General features: G+C 41.6%; 1 protein-coding gene across 1 annotated transcript in view; it reads right to left on the reverse strand.

Annotated features, from left to right (window-relative positions):
• The window catches only part of UVRAG (UV radiation resistance associated), a 147,806-nt gene that overhangs the window by 106,410 nt on the left and 19,974 nt on the right, over nt 1–21,422 (reverse strand). The window contains exons 2-5 of the mRNA XM_054015837.1: nt 18,977–19,094; nt 17,930–17,964; nt 12,610–12,771; nt 10,665–10,739 (exon numbers count right to left, since the gene is read on the reverse strand). Coding sequence (XP_053871812.1) covers nt 10,665–10,739; nt 12,610–12,771; nt 17,930–17,964; nt 18,977–19,094 — 390 coding nt within the window. The remainder of the gene's footprint in view (nt 1–10,664; nt 10,740–12,609; nt 12,772–17,929; nt 17,965–18,976; nt 19,095–21,422) is intronic.

A 21,422-nucleotide genomic window follows, 5' to 3' on the forward strand; every position in this document is an offset into this window, starting at 1 on the left:
AAGCTTCTGGCAAACAGCCGTATGCAAAAAACAGATTTCACATTTTGCGCTGTACCTTTTAATTTCTGTTTAACTTCCTCATTTTTGTGTCATTCCCCTTTCTGAAATTAAATCCTGGTGTTGGGCTGCTGTGGTGTTTTCCACACCACAGCAATGTTTAATTAAATGATATTATGGTCACTATTACCGAGCGGTCCAGCTATATTCACCTCTTGGACCACATCCTGTGCTCCACTTAGGACTAAATCAAGAATTGCCTCTCCTCTTGTGGGTTCCAGGACTAGCTGCTCCAAGAAGCAGTCATTTAAAGTGTCAAGAAACTTTCTCTCTGCATCCCATGCTGAGGTGATATTTACAGAGTCAATATGGGAATAGTTGAAATCCCCATTATTATTATTTATTATTATTATTAGATTTATTTTAATAGCCTCTCTAATCTCCCTGAGCATTTCACAGTCACTGTCACCATGCTGGTCAGGTGGTCAGTAATATATCCCTACTGCTTATATTCTTATTATTAGAGCATAGAATTACTATCCATAGAGATTCTATGGTACAGTTTGGTTCATTTATGATTTTTACTTCATTTGAGTCTACGCTTTTTCACATATAGTGCCACTCCCCCCACCAGCACGACCTGTTCTGTCCTTCCGATATATTTTGCACCCTGGTACTACTGTGCAAACTATGCAGAGAAAACTATGAAGCAAACTATGGAGAGAAAAGGAGGGATGCACACTAGGAGATAAGGAGGCACTCCAACCTCAGCTGTCAGAGACCTCTTGTTGAGGGTCTTCCCTCTTCCATCCTTCTGCAATATTCAATACTGGCTCTGGGCATGGCAAGTTATGCCGTTAGATCAGGGACAACTGACTTTCTGGAGAGGCAGCCTGAAACACATTTTGATAGATTCACCTTCCCAGAGCAGTCACGGTCCACCTGATATCGGTTGGTGAACAAGCAGGGAAAGAAATAAGCTATCACCTTACATGTCTGTGGAGTTGTGGCTTCAGTCCCTCTCCTTGCAGAAGGGAGAGCGTGACGTGACCCTTCAATAGGGAATGTGGCTCTTGTCTGTCTGCTTGTGTCATGGGACTGAAAGCCTACCACTGCACAGAACATGTCCTAGAAGACAGGGTGACCTTTGGGACACAGTAAAAGGGTTTCAAGTTACCGAGTGCAATACAAAACCTGTCTGTCTCCTTCCCTTCAGAGACACCAGCAAATCAGTCAATAAAACACCATTAGAAATGCTGCTCTTACCACTGGCAGATGCAGGGAGGATTCTCAAAAGGTGTTCCTGCAGGACACAGGACTGTCTTGTTGACAAGCAGCAACAGTAAACAGTTTAAAGGGAAAGGATCTGGAAAAGCGAGGAAGTGGAACCCAAGACTCCCGCTCCCTTCATCTTCCCACTAACTGGTCCCTAGAGAGCGGATCTGGCCTGCATCTGTAATTTTTGAACCTGGACAAGACAAACTGGCTACAAATGAACAACTAGAAAGTGTTAAATATCTACATGCACATAGAACAAGACTGTTAAGCAGACCCACAGTAAAAACTGTTCAAGTTTTTGCAGATACTATAACCAGAAGTTTTAACAGCATCAATAGGGAAACCCTTCTAAGAACCTAGTCCAATCAGCTTCCTGGCCATAAGACTCAGATCTTTGTCTCCTGATATGAGACTGGGTAAGCCCAAGGGAGAGATGGGGAGGCTTTCTGCTCTTGCTAGTATGGAAGACGGAGCAGAGGACAAGCTATTACAGGAGGTGCAGAAGTTACAGGGATCCCAGATAGCCTGGAGAAGTGAGAAGGGAAGATCTAATAAGCACTTGACTGTGGAGGCCAAGGGTATGTCTTCACTAGCAACGTTAAAGTGCTGCCATGGCAACGCTTTAACGTGGCTGTATAGTCGCGGCACCAGTGCTGGGAGAGAGCTCTTCCAGCGCTATAAACAAACAAAAACAAAAAAACCCTACCCCCACGACTCCCAGCGCTGGTTCACTGTCTACACTGCCACTTTACAGCACTGAAATGTGCAGCGCTCGGAGAGGGGGGCGGGTGTGTGTCACAAACCTGAGTAAGAAAGTTGCAGCACTGCAAAGCGGCAGTGTAGACAAGGCCTCAGTGGTTTTAGCAAGGGGGGGGGGAAGAGGGGCAAAAAACCTACTCAGAGTACATCATAAGGCTCCTTTGCAGAGTGGCTGAGAGGGTTGCTGCAGAGGCAGGGAAATAAAATCTGTACTCCAAACCCCACAAGAAAAGGGGGACCGCAGAATTCTAGGGGTTCTAGGTCTTGAGGATGAGTGAGAAGGAGAGAAGCTGGAACTGGCAGCAGAGTTAGAGAAGGGTCTGAAAGCCACATGGTGATCTCAGGCAGAACAACAGTGTTAGAGGCACATGGTTTTGCATTCACACCCCCAGTAGTGACTGGGCTGCTAGGATCAACAGCTAAAAGAATATTCTTCAGGGCACAGAATTGAGGGGGGACCAGAGAGGAGCTTTTTAAGTCTTCCCCAAAACCATTTTTTTCCCCCAATCAACCTAGTGCCCGTTGTCACAAAAAAGAAGAAACTGGAGTTTAAGGGAAAAAACCTTAAGAACAAGGCTTCTTTGTCTCCGAAAAGGGAAATGAACCAAATACCTCCCTGAAAAGTCAAAGGTACAGATTAGTAAAACTCCTATGAAAGAAATGTCAACTGTCAAACCAAGTCGATACGGTCAGTTATTAGTCTACTGGATGTTAATGAAAACAGAGCCATTAGACATTATTAAGAAATGGATGCACGATCCCTGGCACCGCGTGGGACCAGTCCATCATCCCAGATAAACTAGTGTCTCTCTACCAAGATTACTCCGTGTAGTGCATGTCCTTTAATGTCACTCCTTTACAGGAGAGGTGGCAGCTAGGAATTAAGTGTGCAGAACCCAGATGGGAGTTTTGCGAGACTATTCTTCTGTCTTTAAAAATGCAAGGGTTTGGAGGCTCCAAAACAGCAATTGCAAAGCCATTTAAGCTTTTTTCCATGTTATGCTTTCAAAGAGCTATTCTATTATTAAAAAAAAAGTAGCAGGATGGTATGCACGCCTCTGGCTGGCTAGAGATCAGTAATAGGTCAAGTCCCAGCCACATTAAGTCAGCCTTCCTGACAATGGAAACTAACGAACAGCCACCACCACAGGAAACGAATACTTAGTTTGGATATGCTGTGGCATCACCACTGTATCTGTAATCCCTCCTCCCCCGCATTAATTTGCCAGAATTAATTTATTTTTCCTAATCTACTCTATAGCAGGAAAAACTCAATTTGAGACCAGGATGTGTACTTTACTTTTTGAATCTGAAGTGGGTTAAGATGTTTATTTAGAGTAGCAACAAATACACAAACTACTGCTGGTTATTAAATAAGAATATAAGAACTGCCATGCTGGGTCAGAGCATTGTCCATCTTGCCTAATATCCTGACTCTGGCAGTGGTCTGTACGAGAGCTTCAGGGCAAATTAACAAAACAGGACAATTATGGAGCGATCTGCCAGTCTTCCACTCCTGGCTTCTGGTAGTCAGAGGTTTAGTGTTGCCCCAAGCATAGGGTTGTGCCTCTGATCATCTTGGCTAATTACCAGTGATGGACCTTCATGTACTTATCCAGTTCTTTTTTGATCCCAGCTATACTTTTGGGCATCACAACTGTGATACTGCACCCCATATTCTTTGCAGTGATATTATACGGTTATGACATAATTTATTTTATGCAAGATAAGTCATGTGAGGTGTCATTGGAAAAGTTATGATTTGCTGAATATAATTATCCTATTTGTATTCATGTATCATTTTTGTATCTGAAGTTAGGAATATTGACTATGTATCTGCATGTCAAATGTAGTTATACTTGGGTAACGCCCACCAGAGAAGATGCTTTCAGTCTAGATAGTGGGTAGGGAAGGGCCTATTCTGGGCAATGGGCCATCAGGAAAAAAAAACAGTAGGCCTTAGGAGAAGCTTATCTCCCACCTGGGAAGCCTTCCTGAGAACACTATAGACAGCCTCCAAGTAATGGCTGCTATGACTCTGCAAGGACACGTGATGAGACCACATGTCTCTAGACTCCATCTTGGGATGTTTGTGTTTTTCCACTGACTGGCATGGGAACCAAGCTTTGGGAACAAAGGGTTCCAGCCAGATGCAAAAGTTATATAAGGCAGTGAGAGACAATCTGGGGTTCTTCACTCCCCACACAAGAATACTCCTGGAAACACCTGAGGAACAAAGACTGAACTGGGGAAGTGCTGGACCCAGACTGAAGGGATTTTAGCCTGTGAATGAAACACCCGGGGATTCCAAGCTGTAAAGCAAGTGTAGTTTGCCCCCTTAAGAATCAGTGGCCTGCTTGTCTCATTTCTTAGGGTGAGAATCTGCTATTCATATCCAATCTAGTTAGTTTATTAAGTTTAGTTTGTGTTTTTTGTTTATTTGCTAGGTAATCTGCTTTGATCTGTTTGCTATCCCTTATAATCACTTAAAATGTATTCTTTATTAACTTGTTTTTGCTTTATTTAAACCAGTGAGTTGGGAGTGAAATGTGTGGGGAATCATAACTCCGGGGCAAAAGGCTGTTGCATATTCCTCTCCACATTGAGGGAGGGGGCAAATTTTATGAGCTTACGCTATACAGTTCCCTGTGCAGCACAAGACAGTACAATTTTGGGTTTATACTCCAGAGGGGGTGCATGACTGAGGAGCTGGGAGTAGCCTTGTCATGCAGGGACTGGTCAGAGAGCCTGCTTGTAACTGCAGCTGGGTGTGCCCTCACCTGTATGTAGACTAGCAGAAGTGCAGGCTGGACAGCCTTGTAGATTGGTGATAGCAGTACAGTGTGAGAGGGAGTCCAGGCTGGTGGGTCAGGGGGCTCAGTGGTACCGTAGTTCCAGATGGCACCCCAGGGGGAACCCATCACAACAACATTCCATGGAAACAAATTCCACAATTTAGATGTGCCTATGTGAGAAAGCACGTGTTTGTAGTCAATCTGCTGCTTATTAATTTCATCAGGTGACCCCAGGTTTTTGTATCGTAGGAAAGGGTAAATAGAACTTCACCGTTCACTTTTTCCACCCCACTCATGATTTTTTTAGACCTATCAAACATACCCCCCCAAGTCATCTCTTTTCTAAGCTGACCAGCCCTATTCTCCCCTCGTATGAAAGATGGTCTATACCCTTGATCATCTTTGTTGCCCTTCTCTGAACCTCTTTCAGTTCCACTATATCCGTTTTGAGATTTGGTGACCAGAACTGGACTCAGGATTTTATATGGGGGCTCACCATAGTTTTGTATATTGGCATTATGATATTTTCAGTCTTATTTTCTATCCCTTTCCTAAGGGTTCTTAACATACCTTTTTGTCTGCTGCACAGTGAATGGAAGTTTTCACCAATCTATCCACAGTGACTCCAAGATCTTTCTTGGATGGTAACAGCTAATTTAGAATCTATCATTGTATATGTATATTTGGTATTATCCCCCCCACCCCCCTGATGCATTCCTTTGCATTTATCAATGCTGAATTTTATCTGCCATTTTGTTGCCCAGTCACCCAGCTTTGAGAGAGTGCTGTAACTCCTTGCAGTCTGCTTTGGACTTAACTATCTTGAATAATTTTGTATCATCTGCAAACTTTGCCACTTTGCAGTTCACCCTGTTTGAGATCATTAATGAATATGTTGAACACAACAGGTGCTTGAGAGACAACGCTGTTGTTCTTTGTGAAAACTGACCATTTATTTCCACCCTTTGTTACTTATCTTTCGATTAGTTACAGTAGAGCCCAGTTTATCTGACCCTCTATTATCCGTATTAACCAAACAACCAGCGTACACAGGTCCAGAAGCAGGCAATCTGTCCTGTGGCCACAAGATGGCACTATAGCCTCGCACTGTCCCATTGTCCCATGCAAATTTTTGATTAGCTGATCTGACCCCAGTCCCAATTCGATCAGATAAAGGGGGTTCTACTGTACTGGACCATGACAGGATGTTCCCGGTTATCCTATGGCTACTTAGGTTTCTTGAGAGCCTTTGGCGAGGGATCTTATCAAAGGCTTTCTGAAAATCCAAATACACTATCAACTATCACCTTTTTATTCCAAAACCTCTTCTATTGACCCATCAGGTTGGGACAGCAATTAAGATTTGTTGTTCAAAAGAACAGCTCTGATGTGCTTACCTCCCCCGCAGTGAAAACCAAATGCAAAGAATTCAGGCATGTTTGCACTACCAACTTAAATCAACCTATGTTAGGTCAAATTACAAACCACTGCAGTAATTACAGACGTTTTTCATGTCCACACTACCCTCCTTCTGTCAGCAGTGCGCGTCCTCAACAGGAGCGCCGGGCTCAGAGTGAGGAGTCGGGAGTCCCGGTGGCCACCCTTGTCATTTTCATGGCTCCAGCAGTTTATCTGATCTAATTGTGAAATTGACAAGAATGACAGCCAACAGCAGATGTAAGTAATGCAGCATCTACACAGACACTGCGTCACCCTAACTACACCGACGTAAGTCCTAAGCCTCTCATGGAGGTGGAGTTATGTCTGTGTAGTAGGGCATGTACATCGGCGAGAGCAAGCCTGTAACATAGACACTGCCACAATTAGGTAGACGTAAGATGCCTTATATCAGTCTAACTCCATAATTTAGCATCGTGTCTTCTTCCTTTAGTGCTCCTTTAACACCTTTATTGTTTAGGGGCCCCACTGCCTGTTTGGTAGATATCCTCCCACTTAGTTTTTGCATCTTTTAGCAAGTTACTTCTCAATTTCTTCCTTGGCCTGTCTTATACTTTTACATTTCACTTGCCAGAGTTTGTGCTCCTTTCTGTTTTCCGCATTAGGATCCAACTTTCAAATTTTAAAAGATGCCTTTTTGCCTCTAATGACCTCCATTACTCTGCTTTTTAGCCATGGTGGCATTCTTTTGGTAGTCTTACTGTCTTTTATGTTACATTTGGTCCGAGCCTCTATTACAGTATTTAGTAGTCTCCATGCTGATTGCAGGCATTTTATCCTTGTGACTGCTCTTTTTAACTTCCATCTAACTAGCATCCTTATTCCTGGATAGCTCCTATTTTTAAGAGTTAAATGTTAAGGGTGGAGGGAGGGTGTTGGTATTTTCCCCCTACAAGGATGGTAAATTTAGTTAGATTATGGTCACTATTACCCAGCAATTCCGCTATAGTTACCTCTTAGACCAGATCTTGTGCTCCATTTAGGACTATATCAAGAATTGCCTCTCCAGGCAATTATGGGTTCCAGGATGACTGCTCCAAAAAGCAGTCATTTATGGTGTCTAGAAATTTTCTCTCTGCATCATGCCCTAAGGGGACATTTACCCAGTCAATATGAGGATAGTTGAAATCACCCATTATTATTGTATTTTCTGGTTTTGTAGCCGCTCTTAGCATTCCATAGTCAGTGTTACCATGCTGGTCAGGTGATTGTCAGTATATGCTTATTGCTAATACTCTTATTATTCAAGCATGTAATTTCTATCCACAGAAACTCTATGGTACAGTTTGATTCATTTAAGATTTTCACCTTATTTGACTACGCTTTTATAACACAGTACCTCTCCCTCCCCCACTCCCCCCCCAGCGTGACCTACTCTGTCATTCCTATGTCTTTTGTACCCTATTATCATGTCCCATTGATTATCCTCATTCCACCAAATTTCTGAACTTTTTATATCAATTTCCTCATTTAATGCCTGGCATTCTAGTTTACCCATCTTAGCATTTAGACTTCTAGTATTTGTATATAAGCACTTGTACATTTTGTCACTATTTAGTTGCTGGCTTTCATGTGTTATGCTTACATGGGACTCTTACATTATTTGACCGTTCATCACTAGCTCCTACCTGTACTTCAACTTCTTTCTTATCTTCTATACTAGGACATAGAGTTGCCCCCTTTAATAAATTCATCCCTAATGGATATCTCTGCCCAAATCGTGTGCTCCTTTGCAGCTGTTGCCTTTCTCCCAGGCTTTAGTTTAAAAAATCCTCTACAACCTTATTTTCTGTGCCAGCAGTCTAGTTCCATTGTCATATGACAACCACCAACTTCCCATTTCTGTCATAATAGTGGACAATGGTGAGCGGATGGCAAAGATCCTCAGATTTTTTTTTTTAACCTTCGCATTCAGCACTGTTTCCGGATACCAAATGTAAAGCTGGTTTGTCAGTATTGCATAAATTAGTTTAATGACCAGCATCTCAGAACAAGATTAATTTAAAATAGGAAACTAGAGTTATATTGAGATGTGTTGTATTTTGCTCTAGATCTCCAAGAATCTAGTTAGGTAAGGAAGAAATCAAATTGAGAATTAGACAAACTGATTCTGTCAACAAACTGCTACATTATATCCAAACACCTCAAATTAAAATATGCAAGCTCCTCAACAGGATTTGATTATGCCTGCACCATATTGCATTTTACTGTTGCTGGAGGTCCCAGTCACAGATAGAGACTAAGGACCTCCTCTAACACAAACATTACAAATCCCCAAATCCTAGAAGCTCTCATTAGGCCTTGAAAAAATTATTTGTTGTAACAGATTTTGCCACTAGGTCCCAGCCTGAGCCTTATTAAAACTTGTATTCTCTTCGTTTAGATTGTTTAAGCCTAAATTTTAATTTAGTTTCAATTTCTAAAGATATTAATCAACAGAAGTGCAGCTATGCTTTATGCACCCTTATAAAAGGTTACAGGGTATATTGCTCATCCTTCCATGACACTATAAGAATGAAGTGCCAAACCCAAATAAAATTCCAACACTTCAGACACTCTCCTTGCAAGGAGCAAAAAGATGAGTCTTGCATCATGTCCAGAAGAGTTAAATTCAGGTTCTGGCAGACCACTGAGTTCAGTCAAGTTGACTTCTGTCAGCGAATGGTGGCAGCTAAAAGGAAGGATAGCATGCGAGACAACCTCTCAAGTAGCCTGTTACCAAACCCTTTAGGGCTCTTAAAAAAAAAGCCACCACACACACACACACACCCCCAAACTACACCAGAATCCTGAATTCCATCTGGAAATTTACAGGTATACAGCATAACTGAGGGATACTGGTGTTATGCTTGTAACTTGCACTGTAACAGTCATCAGGGAAAAAAGATTTGTCCACATTGCTCAGTGAAACCACCATCATGTTTGCAAATGCACATTAGGCCCCTCTAACAGCCTGTATGCCCCACTTGTTTGCTTCTCAGAGTCATCTCCATGCCATTTTTGAGGCTTCCCCAAAGCATGGAACAGTCAGCCAGATTCTAGACTCTAAAGTCACTAGCCTCTATTCATATTCCTCGCAAAGTCTCGTCTCAGAAATAATCACAAGCAGCAAGTCAGTAGCTGTATTTCAAAAAGACAGTTATTGACTTCTGTTGGCTTCCCAGAGCCACCTGCATACAATGAAGTGTTTTAGTTGCAAGTTCTTTGGGGCAAGCTGTGTTTCAGTCGCAAGGTATGGGTCCTGTACACGGTCAGTGCTTAGAAAATGCAATAATTACATTCATACATGGTTGTTGCTAACACAGCTTCAGCTATAGCATGGTCAGGGTCAAAATGCTGACTATTCTGCTTGCTTGTATTAGCTGGAAAAAATTAGAGGATTAAGATTAGGAGACATGAAAGAGGGGAAATCATTCAAAGAAAGGAGTGAAAGAGCTACCGCGCTTAATGTAAAATGACTGGAAGATGGGGGACTTAATTTTAGCATTAGTGTGTCTGGTCATTAAGTGTTTTGAAAAACACCACTCAAGGTACTTTAAATCCAAAGTAATCCTTCATGATTAATAGCCACTTGAAGCAGATTTCATTTTCAAGCTTTTTAACAGTTTGTTTCTCACATGCGTGTGCCATTGGTGTGGACTGATTGGTCAGTCAGTGGTCATGAGTGCTGACTGATAAAAACCATAGTATTCAAAGATGAAAACAAGCATTTTTGGGCAGCTAAAACACAAGACATTACAGAGACTCTGGAAATAATTTTTTAATAAGATGTAGATCAAATACTGAGCCTACCAATTTAAAAAAAAAAAATAAGTATTTAAGATTGTGTAACTGCATGAAATCTCATTAATCTAGCATTTGTGCTCTGCACAGCCATTAAGATAACCAAAGTTCAGTTACTACTCATCCAGTTATCCAAGATGGCAAGGATTAGTAGTGCGCTATCTGGAGCACTCTGCTTTTGTAGAGAGAAAGATGTAACTTGTTTCATTCAACAAGTCATTTACAAGCCAATGACTGGCTACAACTAGTTCCATTAAACTTACTGGGAAAGCAAAGATGGAAACTGCAACATGGAGCCTCAGGGACAGAGGTTAAGTGAAGAGGACAGTAAGAACTGTCTAAAATTTTGAAACTTGAGTGCCTAAAGTTAGGCACCTAGACAAAAGTGGGAAAGGTTCAGCACCCTTGAAAGTGAGGCCATTTGTTTAAATGGCCTAATTTTTCAGAGATGCTGAGCATCCCAACATCCAATTATTTAGGTGCTTACAGTAGTAGGCACCGAACCTTGAAAATGCTGGCCTATGCCAAAAGAATTTAAATTACAGGCTGCGACTATCATTACTACATAATTTGCATAAATATTAGTATTCATACCTTCTGTTCAAATGAAGCTCCGTAATAGCCATCGTTCAACCCAAAAATTATTTCATTTGGGTTTCGAGCATGTATCTGTAAAACAAAAACAAAAACCAACACCAATGACATTAGGGTCAACTTAGTTTACCTACAATCAAGCTGAATATTAATTGCTATTTTTATGACTGTCACCTTTTCAGTTCTTCCTTCTAGTGCTAATAGGATCCATGAGGGAACTGAACTATTACCGTAGAGAACATACTTGACTTTCACACCTCTAAACAGGAAATGGCTGATATGCTCAGTGATCTATTCCCATCTTCCATGATGCAAAATAAAAAGTATCTGCCTTAACCACTATATAGCACCTAGAACTACTTACTTATAGTGGAAGATAAACAAGACTTCCTCTTTCCTAGAGCCAGAAGTAGAGAAATAGTAGGAAGATTGAAAATAAAAACAAACAAGGAAATAGCTCATTCAGACAGCTCAGTTATAAAGGAGCCAATTTTCAGCAGATAATGCACAGTTAGATCAATCATATTCTTTGTTGTTTATGGCTCAACACAAAACTGTTTCTACATTAAGTGTGTTAGCTAAGGGGGCAAGGTTACTTATAAACAAAAAAGATAGTGTTAGAGAATATTCTCCAGGGGCCTATTTCTTTGGTGCAATAAAATGAAACAGAACACTGAAAATCATCTTCTGCACAGCAAGTACTGGATCCAACAACAAATGCTTTTTCATTACAAGCCTATTTGATAAATAATTTTGACATTTCAAAGCATTTCCATCTTTTAAAGCTGTAGATTCGTTTTAGAATGGCAAACTCAAAGAGCAAGAGAGAGACCAGGGCAGGATACTCATCTAAGAAACTTAGTTTAAAACCAAGGGTTTCAACCTACTGTGATTACGACGAACAGACACCTGGCATTTGTTTCATGAGTTACGGCTCTCTAGTATCTCCCTTTAACATTAGTTTTAACATATTTTCTTTAAACTTGTAACTGATGTAAAGGACTCACATTTATGTAAAATCATAACAATTCCACTTGTTCCATAAGACCCACAAATACTAACCAGGGGCTCTCAAACTTCATTGCATCGTTACCCCTTTCTGACAAGAAAAATTACTACATGACCCCAGGAAGGGAGTCTGAAGTCTAAGCCCCACTGCCCCGCATGGGGGTCCAAAGCCAAAGCCCAAGCCCCACTGCCCAGAGCAGGGGGCCAAAGCAGAAGCTCAAGGGTTTAAGCCCCAGGCGGGGGGTCTGTAATCTGAGCCCCGCCACCTGGGGCTCTTCAGACCCAGGCGATGGGGCTTGGGCTTAGGCTTCGGGCCCAGGCCCCAGGCCCAGACCCCAGCAAGTCTAATACCAGCCCTGGTGACCCCATTAAAATGGGGTCCTGACCCAGTTTGAGAACCGCTGTACTAAACCCATGCCAGACAGGTGATTTTCCAGGACTAGAGAAGAATGGGGGGAAAAGGTTCCAAGGTTAATACCATCCTCTTGGTTTCTTAGTCTGTAATTGGATTGAAGACTTTTATGCCAAGGGCATTGTTGGCATTCTAGTAGTATTAGCACAGTCTAATTAGAAAAGCTAAAGAAAGTAAACTGTGATCACATACAGAGTAATAATGTCATACACTGTTTCTCACTTGGGGCTACTATTGTGATTAAGCAACTCAAATAGCTAAAGCAACTTTAATCCAAGAAATTTCACAACATAAAACTTTAATATTGTGCCCATCCAGATTATTTAAAGCTCCTTGCAATGGGGAGAGCTACCCATATTAGCAGTCCCTTTGTAATTAGTTTTATTCCATAATTAAGATAGAGTTTATTATATTTTATCATTTTCCTTTTCTCTTCAGTCTGTAGCCGTGATCTTACAACTCTGTTTAAGAAAAAGACTTTTAGCTACTTAATCCACAAATTGAGGAAACATGCTTTTATTTTACCTGCTGACCCAAGTATTTTAGTCCATCTAGATTGACTTTCCATTCGATCAACAGCTGATAGAGCTCTTTCTTGCCACCCCAGATCCTCACCAAAAAACATGACACAGATGTATCGAGGCGATCAGGCATTATTCCAAAGTCAAGACTCCTCCATGTTGGATTCTGTTGATAAGTAAAAGATAGATGTAGGAAGAACAACATTCTTTGGTGTTATTTCAGTTTAACAACATACAGTGTGTTTAAATTTAAAAAGAGGCCAAGTATTTATGTCAAACTTCCAGACTGCAAGACCTGAAGTAACACCCTGCAAGATCAACGATCGTCTAAGTTACACATGAGAAGGCTCAAGCCATCAGAGACTCTGCTCCTTCATTATTCACAACGTTCCCTTTTCTGTTCAAGATTCCTAGTTTGGCTCCCATTTCCATCTGCTGCTGAAAGCCTGCAGGCTTTCAGACCAACTACTACTTCCTTCCATTATGAGACGCCAGGAAATTCCTTCATTAACTTCCTTTTGCCACAACAGGCACTTTTTCAAAAAATACAAATACTAGTATTTTTAGAAAATGGGAGTAGCGTGAAGACAGTGTTCCATACTCTTAACATTTGGCTTCTAAAAAAAAAGAGCTGTAGTTTATATGAACACTGATTTACTTCTCATAACTGAATTTGGTTTAACTATTAATGGGGGTTTGTTCCTATTCCCCTTCACCCCTCAGGTTCTGCAATGCTGACACCAAACCCTGAGTGCTGCTACCTTCTGAGGAGCTCTCTTCATTCTAAAAATTTGGAGAGCCAGCCAGACAAGTCCAGACCTTAGGATTTGACAAAAAACAGACTTAAAAATCCTGCTGACTAATTTCTCTGAATTTAGAGAAGGTTTCAAGTGTCAAATTTTGAATAATCATGGTACCACTATATTTAAGAAATTATGAAAAACAGTCATAACATGCTGCAAGCTTAAACATGCACACTAGTGATTAATAGGTCAGAATCAGAAGACTCCAAAGGGTATCTATTTCCTTCCGTAAGTCCTTGTCCCCTTACTCACCTCTTGAATTTTTCCTAGCAAGAAAGACCTATTTATATATCTACTGCTGGCTACCATCATAACAGGAAATTAAATACTGTAGAGTACTTGGCAGTTATACCGGAACTTACTAAACTGTGCTACTTTAAGATTTGCAGCACTGTTAGTAGGGATTGCATCACTTAGCCTTGTGTTTCTTTGGATAGACCCCCAGTTTATAATTAAGTTTCCATTTCAGACTAAATAAAGCAGAATTCTAGTTATAAAAAAGGTCCCAGAGAAAACCCAACAGGTTTAGAGAACTGGGGGAGGTCAAATCAGCAGATCTTCAAATATGTGATCAAGGTCTCCTGACTTCAGAAGGTCTTCAAACCCTGCTGGATAGCTCCCCCAGTTTGCTACCAATCTCTCATATGCTACAGTCCAACTTCAGCACACAAACTCAATTTAAACCTCCAGGAAGGTAACATATCTTTGGACTTAATAGCAAAGTAGTGCACAGATAAGAAATTTGACTTACGCTACTTCAGCACCAATGTTTTCCCTAATACTCTAAAAGAGAGACTTACATATATCTTTGGAAAGTATCTGAAACTTGTCTAAGCACCAGCATTTTCAGCCTCTTAGGGCTGAGCAAGTACCACTAATACCAATAAAAGTACTCACTGAGTACAGAATATTTGCAAGAGGAAGGATTGCAGGATCAGATACTTGTTTGTAAGCCTCAGGCTACACTGAAGCCATCTACAGACTGTTAGCACATAATTTTAATTCTCAGTTTCTAGGACCTAACTTTCTTAAACTGTAAGCTCTTGAAAGTAGGGACTATATTTCCACACAACACATAGATATTCCCTAATGACCACCTATCCTACAAGAATGTTATATAAAATTTGCAGCAGCTCTAGTCCTTCCAATACAGTTCGCCAGCAGTACTGAGACACTCTATTCTGAAGCCCTACAGCTCAGATTTTTAGAACTTTTTTTTTAATTCATCAACATCAAAATAACTTTGAAAACTTAGTTATCTCGAATTCACTGTTAAAGCCTAACTGGAATTTATTAAGCTACATTCTTCCCTCCTATTCATATTGGCATCTGTGGGATTACTTGTAAGTGTTAGGCTTCTGGCTTTTATATGCAAGTTGGCTTTAAGGGCAAGGGAGGAAGGAGAATAAATAATTATACTTGTTTGTTTTGCGACATCTTGAAGAGAGGAAAACACTAGTTTATGGACTTTGCTGACAGCGGTCAGAAAAAGTAGGTCACGTTTTGAGTCTAGACATCATGACAGTTTCCCATTAAAAACATTTGATTGTAGGGTTCATGCAGCACCAACAATACCTGGCACTGTATGTACCACCACTGCAACTAACTCTTTCAGAAAGCGAAAACTGAGTCAGGCTAGTACTGAAGCCATCTGCTAAATAATTTATGTAGTTTGTCAGATGATTTACCCTTTTCAGCTTTTAAACAGAATAAATTTTGTAAAGCTTTTAACATGGGAACAGAGTGGGGAAAAAAATGCACAATGAAACTGAATTAGAACTAAACAAAACACTCCAGGCTATCAATTAAGATTTTTTTGGAACAATGTTTTATATGGATAATTTGTTGAATTGTTACTGCTATTCAGTAACTCCGCTTCTAGCGATTTCCATACATTTGAACAGGACTTGGAATGAACACGAGAATTTGATATTTTCTTTCCCAAAGCTATCGAAGGCTGACATGATTTCCTTTATGAGACTCCTTCTGGGAAGTTATAACCAAGATACCCCAAACAGAGGGAGAGTGGGACAATCACTTGTCCAAGAGAAGCCAGTTCTAAACATTGCACAGAATTGTGACCTGCTGGTAAGTTTATTTCCTCCCCTTCTCCCTGTACCTCAGACCTAGCACAAGGAAGAACAGACAAGTATTCAAGGAAGCCCTCCTAACAGAGGAGGCAATACCTCACAGCATTACTCCTCACCAACCTTTGGGTCAAGGATCATCTTTTGGGGGAGGGGGGTAAGGGATGAAGAGAAGAACCTCCTTCATATTCTGGAGATACAGCTACCAGAAGTGCATTTGAGGCCTCGAGCTCACACACTTGGACGCTGATTAGTAGGACTGGACACGTCACACTTAAAGTTGACTCTCCATAGCGGCCTAGACTGGATAGGCAACATCATGCTTATCCACACAGTTACATTTCAGGTGAACTATTTTCTTAGAGCTTTAACACTTTAGTAGCAGTTAGATAGCAATACCAGCGTGACCAAAGGATATAAATAGCAAGACCCACCATAGCCATCTATATTTGGAAGCAATAAGAAAATAGGTGCCAAGCCACCAGCTGCATCTATTTGGTTTTTATCTCCACTCTCTAACCACTGCAATTATGTTGTTGCTAGCACCAGTAGAAGCGTTAGTATACACAGAGCAGCTTCTTTGCTACTGTGACATGATAGGGCAGCCTAGGTGTTGGTCTTTTTAATGTTGCCAGCATTACTAGTAGTGGTAGAGCTACCTCAGTGCTAGAGTACAACAAAATCTGCAGCAGTAAGGACTTCAGGACTTGAACACCCACACTACTCTGAGGCTGATATGAGAGGTGCCCCCGTTACCCATGTACCAGGGCTAGAAACAACGTTCTTGTGAGAAGCTCTGCTTCTCTCCATTGACGCTGGGAAGGGTAGTGTTGGGGTGTGGAATAGGCTGGATTGATTTAGATTAAAGCGATATAAATCACCATTTTAATCACGATTAAAACAGCAAGTGGTGAGCCTTGATCTAAATCATTAATTTTAATCATGTTTTGCATTTGTACTTGAGTTATTTTCGTAAGAAATATTGATTCTCATTGGTTAGTAGCCATTACAACACGTTTTGCAACTAAATACAACCTTTACACTAAATTTGGTACTTTTTTTTGCTATCCAGGAGGATATGTTACATCAACACAATTTTCAAAAATTATATAGCATAACTTAAATGTGTAAAAAAAAAACACAACACTGTTAAGAAATGCATCATTCACCATTTTCTATTTACTAGATTGGTAATTTTTTTGCTTGCAATTATATCAAGCTCTGTTTGGATGTAAATTCAATTAAAAATGCACAAACACATTTTAATCTTTTATTTAAATTAACTACCTTAAATGGGATGGCTACATAAGAAAAAAGTTTACCCAAAAATTTATTCAAAACATGTTAGTGAGAGCAACAAAGTGCCAAGACAAAAAGAAAGTTATTTGCCTAGATTCACAACAAGCAAGATTTCCTTGACTCCCTCCCCCACCACAACCACAACTCCTGTTTGAGGTTCAAGTTGTGTCTTCAAAGATGACCTCACCCTTCTTGATCATAAGTCTCCCATCTGTTTTGTTCAACTGCTAGGTTTCATAGAATCATAGAATATCAGGGTTGGAAGGGACCTCAGGAGGTCATCTAGTCCAACCCCCTGCTCAAAGCAGGACCAATCCCCAACTAAATCATCCCAGACAGGGCTTTGTCAAGCCTGACCTTAAAAACCTCTAAGGAAGGAGATTCCACCACCTCCCTAGGTAACCCATTCCAGTGCTTCACCACCCTCCTAGTGAAAACGTTTTTCCCAATATCCAACCTAAACCTCCCCCACTGCAACTTGAGACCATTACTCCTTGTTCTGTCATCTGGTACCACTGAGAACAGTTTCGCCTATCCAAGAGTGTCAACTGCACGGTTAGACTTTAAAGGTACAACTTGAAACAGTTTTAAGTAGCAAGTTAGTAGTAGTTTGATACTACACCTGCCCCAAATCCCCTTTATCGGTTTTTGTGGATTTACAGATGCATTTGCGGGGTTCTGGGGTTTTGTTCTGTTTTGAAACGTTGCTATCCTCTGTTGCCAAAATATGCAATGATTAAACTGACTATACACGATATTGTCAAATGCACAAACAAAAAAGACCTTCCAATTAGTAACTGTAGGTGCTACTTTTAACAGTAGTTACAACAGTAGCTGGATAATTCAGATTTACATGACATTAAGTTGGTATCATCTCCCTCAGGGAGACTCTCAGATTGTCATTAATCCAAAACATTGCCCCTTTTACTCCATAAGGGCATGAACCTTCGGGAGTGGACAATAAGATCCAGCTGTACTAGTTTAGTCATGTCTGGAAAACGGAAGAAAAGACTGTTTCAGATGTTTTACTACGAACTAAGTGCAATATTTCAGCATTAAGTAAGCCTACACATTAGGAGATAAGAGTGAAGTACAAGGGTTTCTGTACAAGATCACCAATATTAAATCAACTTACCAGGGAGTTCTTGATCACTTCACTCCTATAAAATTCTAAGAGGGAAAAGAATTAAGTGAGTAGAGAAATTCAGCCCATTTTCAACCTTTAGGTACAATGTCAATATTTATGCTACAGTACAAATACTTGTTCCGTAAAACAAGTCCTAGAAGTATATTCTATGCAAAGGTAACTGATGCATTAGTTCTAGTAGAAACCGAATCAAACTTTACCTAAAAAGATCAAACAGAGCTTGCCAATGTTCACATCTAAACAAGACCAATTTTCCCCCCCTCACTAATGGCCCTTTGTCATCCCATCTCTCCACTTGTAGCTTGAGGTAGAAGGCAAGAAGCAATCGATGGAGAAAAAACAAACATCCAAACATGCTCACCAGGAACAGGCAAGACTAAGCATACGTTGCTGTATTGGGACTCAGTATTCCATAACTGTTGTCTGGAGCTTAGTTACCATGGTGATAAGCATCTTAGAAGAATTTAAGATAGATTGTGCCTGTTCCTGGGATGCAGTAGCAGCCAGGTCAGAGGTAGGAGAAACGGAATGTTTGTTCAAGGATTGGTTCAGCTTGACTGAGCCTGCTGCTGGTCTTTCAGTTGCCTATCAATGCCTGAGGCAAATAGTGCGGAGCACATCAGCTGCACAGAGTCATCAGAGAAGACCAAACCTTGAAGCCCTAATCTGAACAGATTTAGAGAGAGGCAGTGCTCCACTGTGCAGGTACTAGCTGCTTTGTATATAAGGATACCTATTTTGCTAGCAGCCCAGCTAGTGGTACTGGTATAGTCTAAGCAGACAACTCATTCAGCTTGACAGCTGCCGGAGTGATAGTTGGGTCTATCTGCTGATAGAAAATGGAGAAAATGTGGAAGCTTTCATTGTTTATCTTCAGCTCATCTGAAAATACAAATGAATTTTAATGGTACCAAGTCACCAGGAAACAAAACGAATTCAAGGTAGAATGAACTTCAAAAAATTGAACAAGGAGCATCAGGGTAGTTTGTATAGGAAGATGGAGTTACTTGATAAGTGTTGACAATAGACCCTTACCTTTACATATCTTAGTGTTATCACACAAATGAAGAGTGAAGTAGGTATCCAGAAGGCGATAACCATTCCTATTAACGATGTTACGTGCAGCAATATTCCGTAGGTGACGAAGCCGCCGCTAAAAAATAAGAAAGGACATTGAGGAGCAGGAGTTAAAACTGTACATTCAATTTAGGGTTTTTTTTGTTTGTGGATAGCTGCTTTATTCTAGGAGAAAGACGTTAATAGGGGCCTGTTTAGACTTCAAAACTATTCTAATTATATTTAAAAAAAAAAAAAGACTCCATTTTGCTAGAAAAACCAGTTCAACTAGCTATGAAGACAAATGTACAAAATAGCCGGTATGAATTGGCTAGATGGAACGAACAGTAATTAGCAGCCTCTAACTCAGGGGTGGGCAAACTTTTTGGCCCGAGGGTCACACTGGGGTTACAAAACTGTGTGGAGGGCCAGGTAGGGAAGGCTGTGCCTCCCCAAACAGCCTGACCCCCCACCCACTCCTTCCCACCCCAACTGCCCCTCTCAGAACCCCCAACCCATCCACCCACCCCCTGCTCCCTCCCTGGACGCCCCCACCCCAACTGCCCCCCTAGGATCCCATCCCCTCTCCAACCCCCCTGCTCCCAGTCCCAACTGCCCCGTCCCTATCCACACCCCCACCCCCTGACAGGCACCCCAGGACCCCATGCCTATCCAACCCCCCCATTCCCCAGCCCCTGAACACCCCGCAACGAACCTCCGAACACCCCACACCGAACCTCCGCCCCATCCAACCACCCCCTGTCCCCTGACTGCCCCCCGGAACTCCCTGCTCCTTATCCAACCCCTGGGCCCAGCCCACTTACCATGCCACTCAGAGCAGCATGTCTGGCTGCCGCACCGCACGGCCAGAGCTAGACACACTGCTGCTCTAGGCTCAGCAGGAGCGCGCAGCTCCGCTGCCCAGAGCGCTGCCCGCGTGGCTGCAGGGAGAGGAACAGCAGGGGAGGGGCTGGGGGCTAGCCTCCCCGGCCAAGACGGTCCCACTGGCCAGATATGGCCCATGGGCTGTAGTTTGCCCACCTCTGCTCTAAATACTCAGAGTAAACAAGCACCCATGACTGCCTGAGAAATCTATAAAAAAGAAGAACAGGAGTACTTGTGGCACCTTAGAGACTAACAAATTTATTAGAGCATAAGCTTTCGTGGACTACAGCCCACACTAAGGTGCCACAAGTACTCCTGTTCTTTTTGCGGATATAGACTAACACGGCTGCTACTTTGAAACCTGAGAAATCAATCTGTTCTTAGTTCTGCTCTGTTGCACCACCTCTATTCTATATAGGTTTTCTACCATGTTCATCGCCGTAGTGTGATTGCCTTCCGCTCATGTAGCTTTATGCATTACTAACATCTGCCAGCTGCTGAAGCAGTAATGCCACCAAAATGTTCTGTATCCACTAGCAACAAAGCTGAGAGATTCCAAGTTAGGAACTATACTATTTTGGAAAGATGCTGCTGGCAACACAAGGAGACTATGTAGCTGTAAAACAAATAAATAAAAAGTCACCAGAAACAAAACAAAAAAGCCAAACTAGAGACATGTGGCTGGCTAAAAAAGCTGCCCAAATTCATAAAAACATAAGAACAGCCATACTGAGTCAGACCAACGGTCCATCTAGACTAACATCCTGTCTTCCAACAGTGGCTGATGCCAAATGCCTCAGGGGGAATGAACAGAACATGGCAATTATTGAGTGATCCATCCTGTGATCCAGACCCAGATTATGACAGTCAGTGGTTTAGGGACACCCAGAGCATGGGGTTGCTGACCCTGACCGACTTGGCTAATAGCCATTGATGGACCTATCCTCCATTAATTTACCTGATTTTTTTTTTTTTTTTTTTTTTTTTTTAAACTTACTGTATATACTCGTTCATAAGCCAAATATTTTTGGTAAAAAATGACACATCAAAGAGCGGGGGTTGGCTTATAAACGGGTCTACACCAAAATTTGATGATTTTAAACTCTATGGAATCATTGAATTGAATATCTAAAACACTGTTTTGTTTACCTGGAGCCCCTCAGCTCCCTGTGGCTGCGGTTTGCCGTTCCCAGCCAATGGGAGCTGGGGGAACGGCAAGCCGCAGACACTGGGAGCTGAGGGGCTCCGTGCCTGCGAACACTCCAAGTAAACAAAACATCCAGGCCCGCTGGTGGCTTACCCTAATGGGCCAGGAGCCAAAGTTTGCCAATCCCTAAAATATAGGGTCGGCTTATGAAAGGGTCATACAGTTTTTGCTATTTTTACCTAACCATCTTGGGGGGTCGGCTTATAAACGAACAGGCTAATGAACAAGTATATATGGTAGTTATACTTTTGGCCTTCAGATCATCGAAAGAGTTCCACAGATTGACTGTGTACTGTGGAAAGAAGTACTTCTTTATGTTTGTTTTAGACCTGC

The sequence above is a fragment of the Malaclemys terrapin genome, chromosome 1 (genome assembly GCF_027887155.1).
Source record: "Malaclemys terrapin pileata isolate rMalTer1 chromosome 1, rMalTer1.hap1, whole genome shotgun sequence".
Classification (NCBI taxonomy): domain Eukaryota; kingdom Metazoa; phylum Chordata; order Testudines; family Emydidae; genus Malaclemys; species Malaclemys terrapin.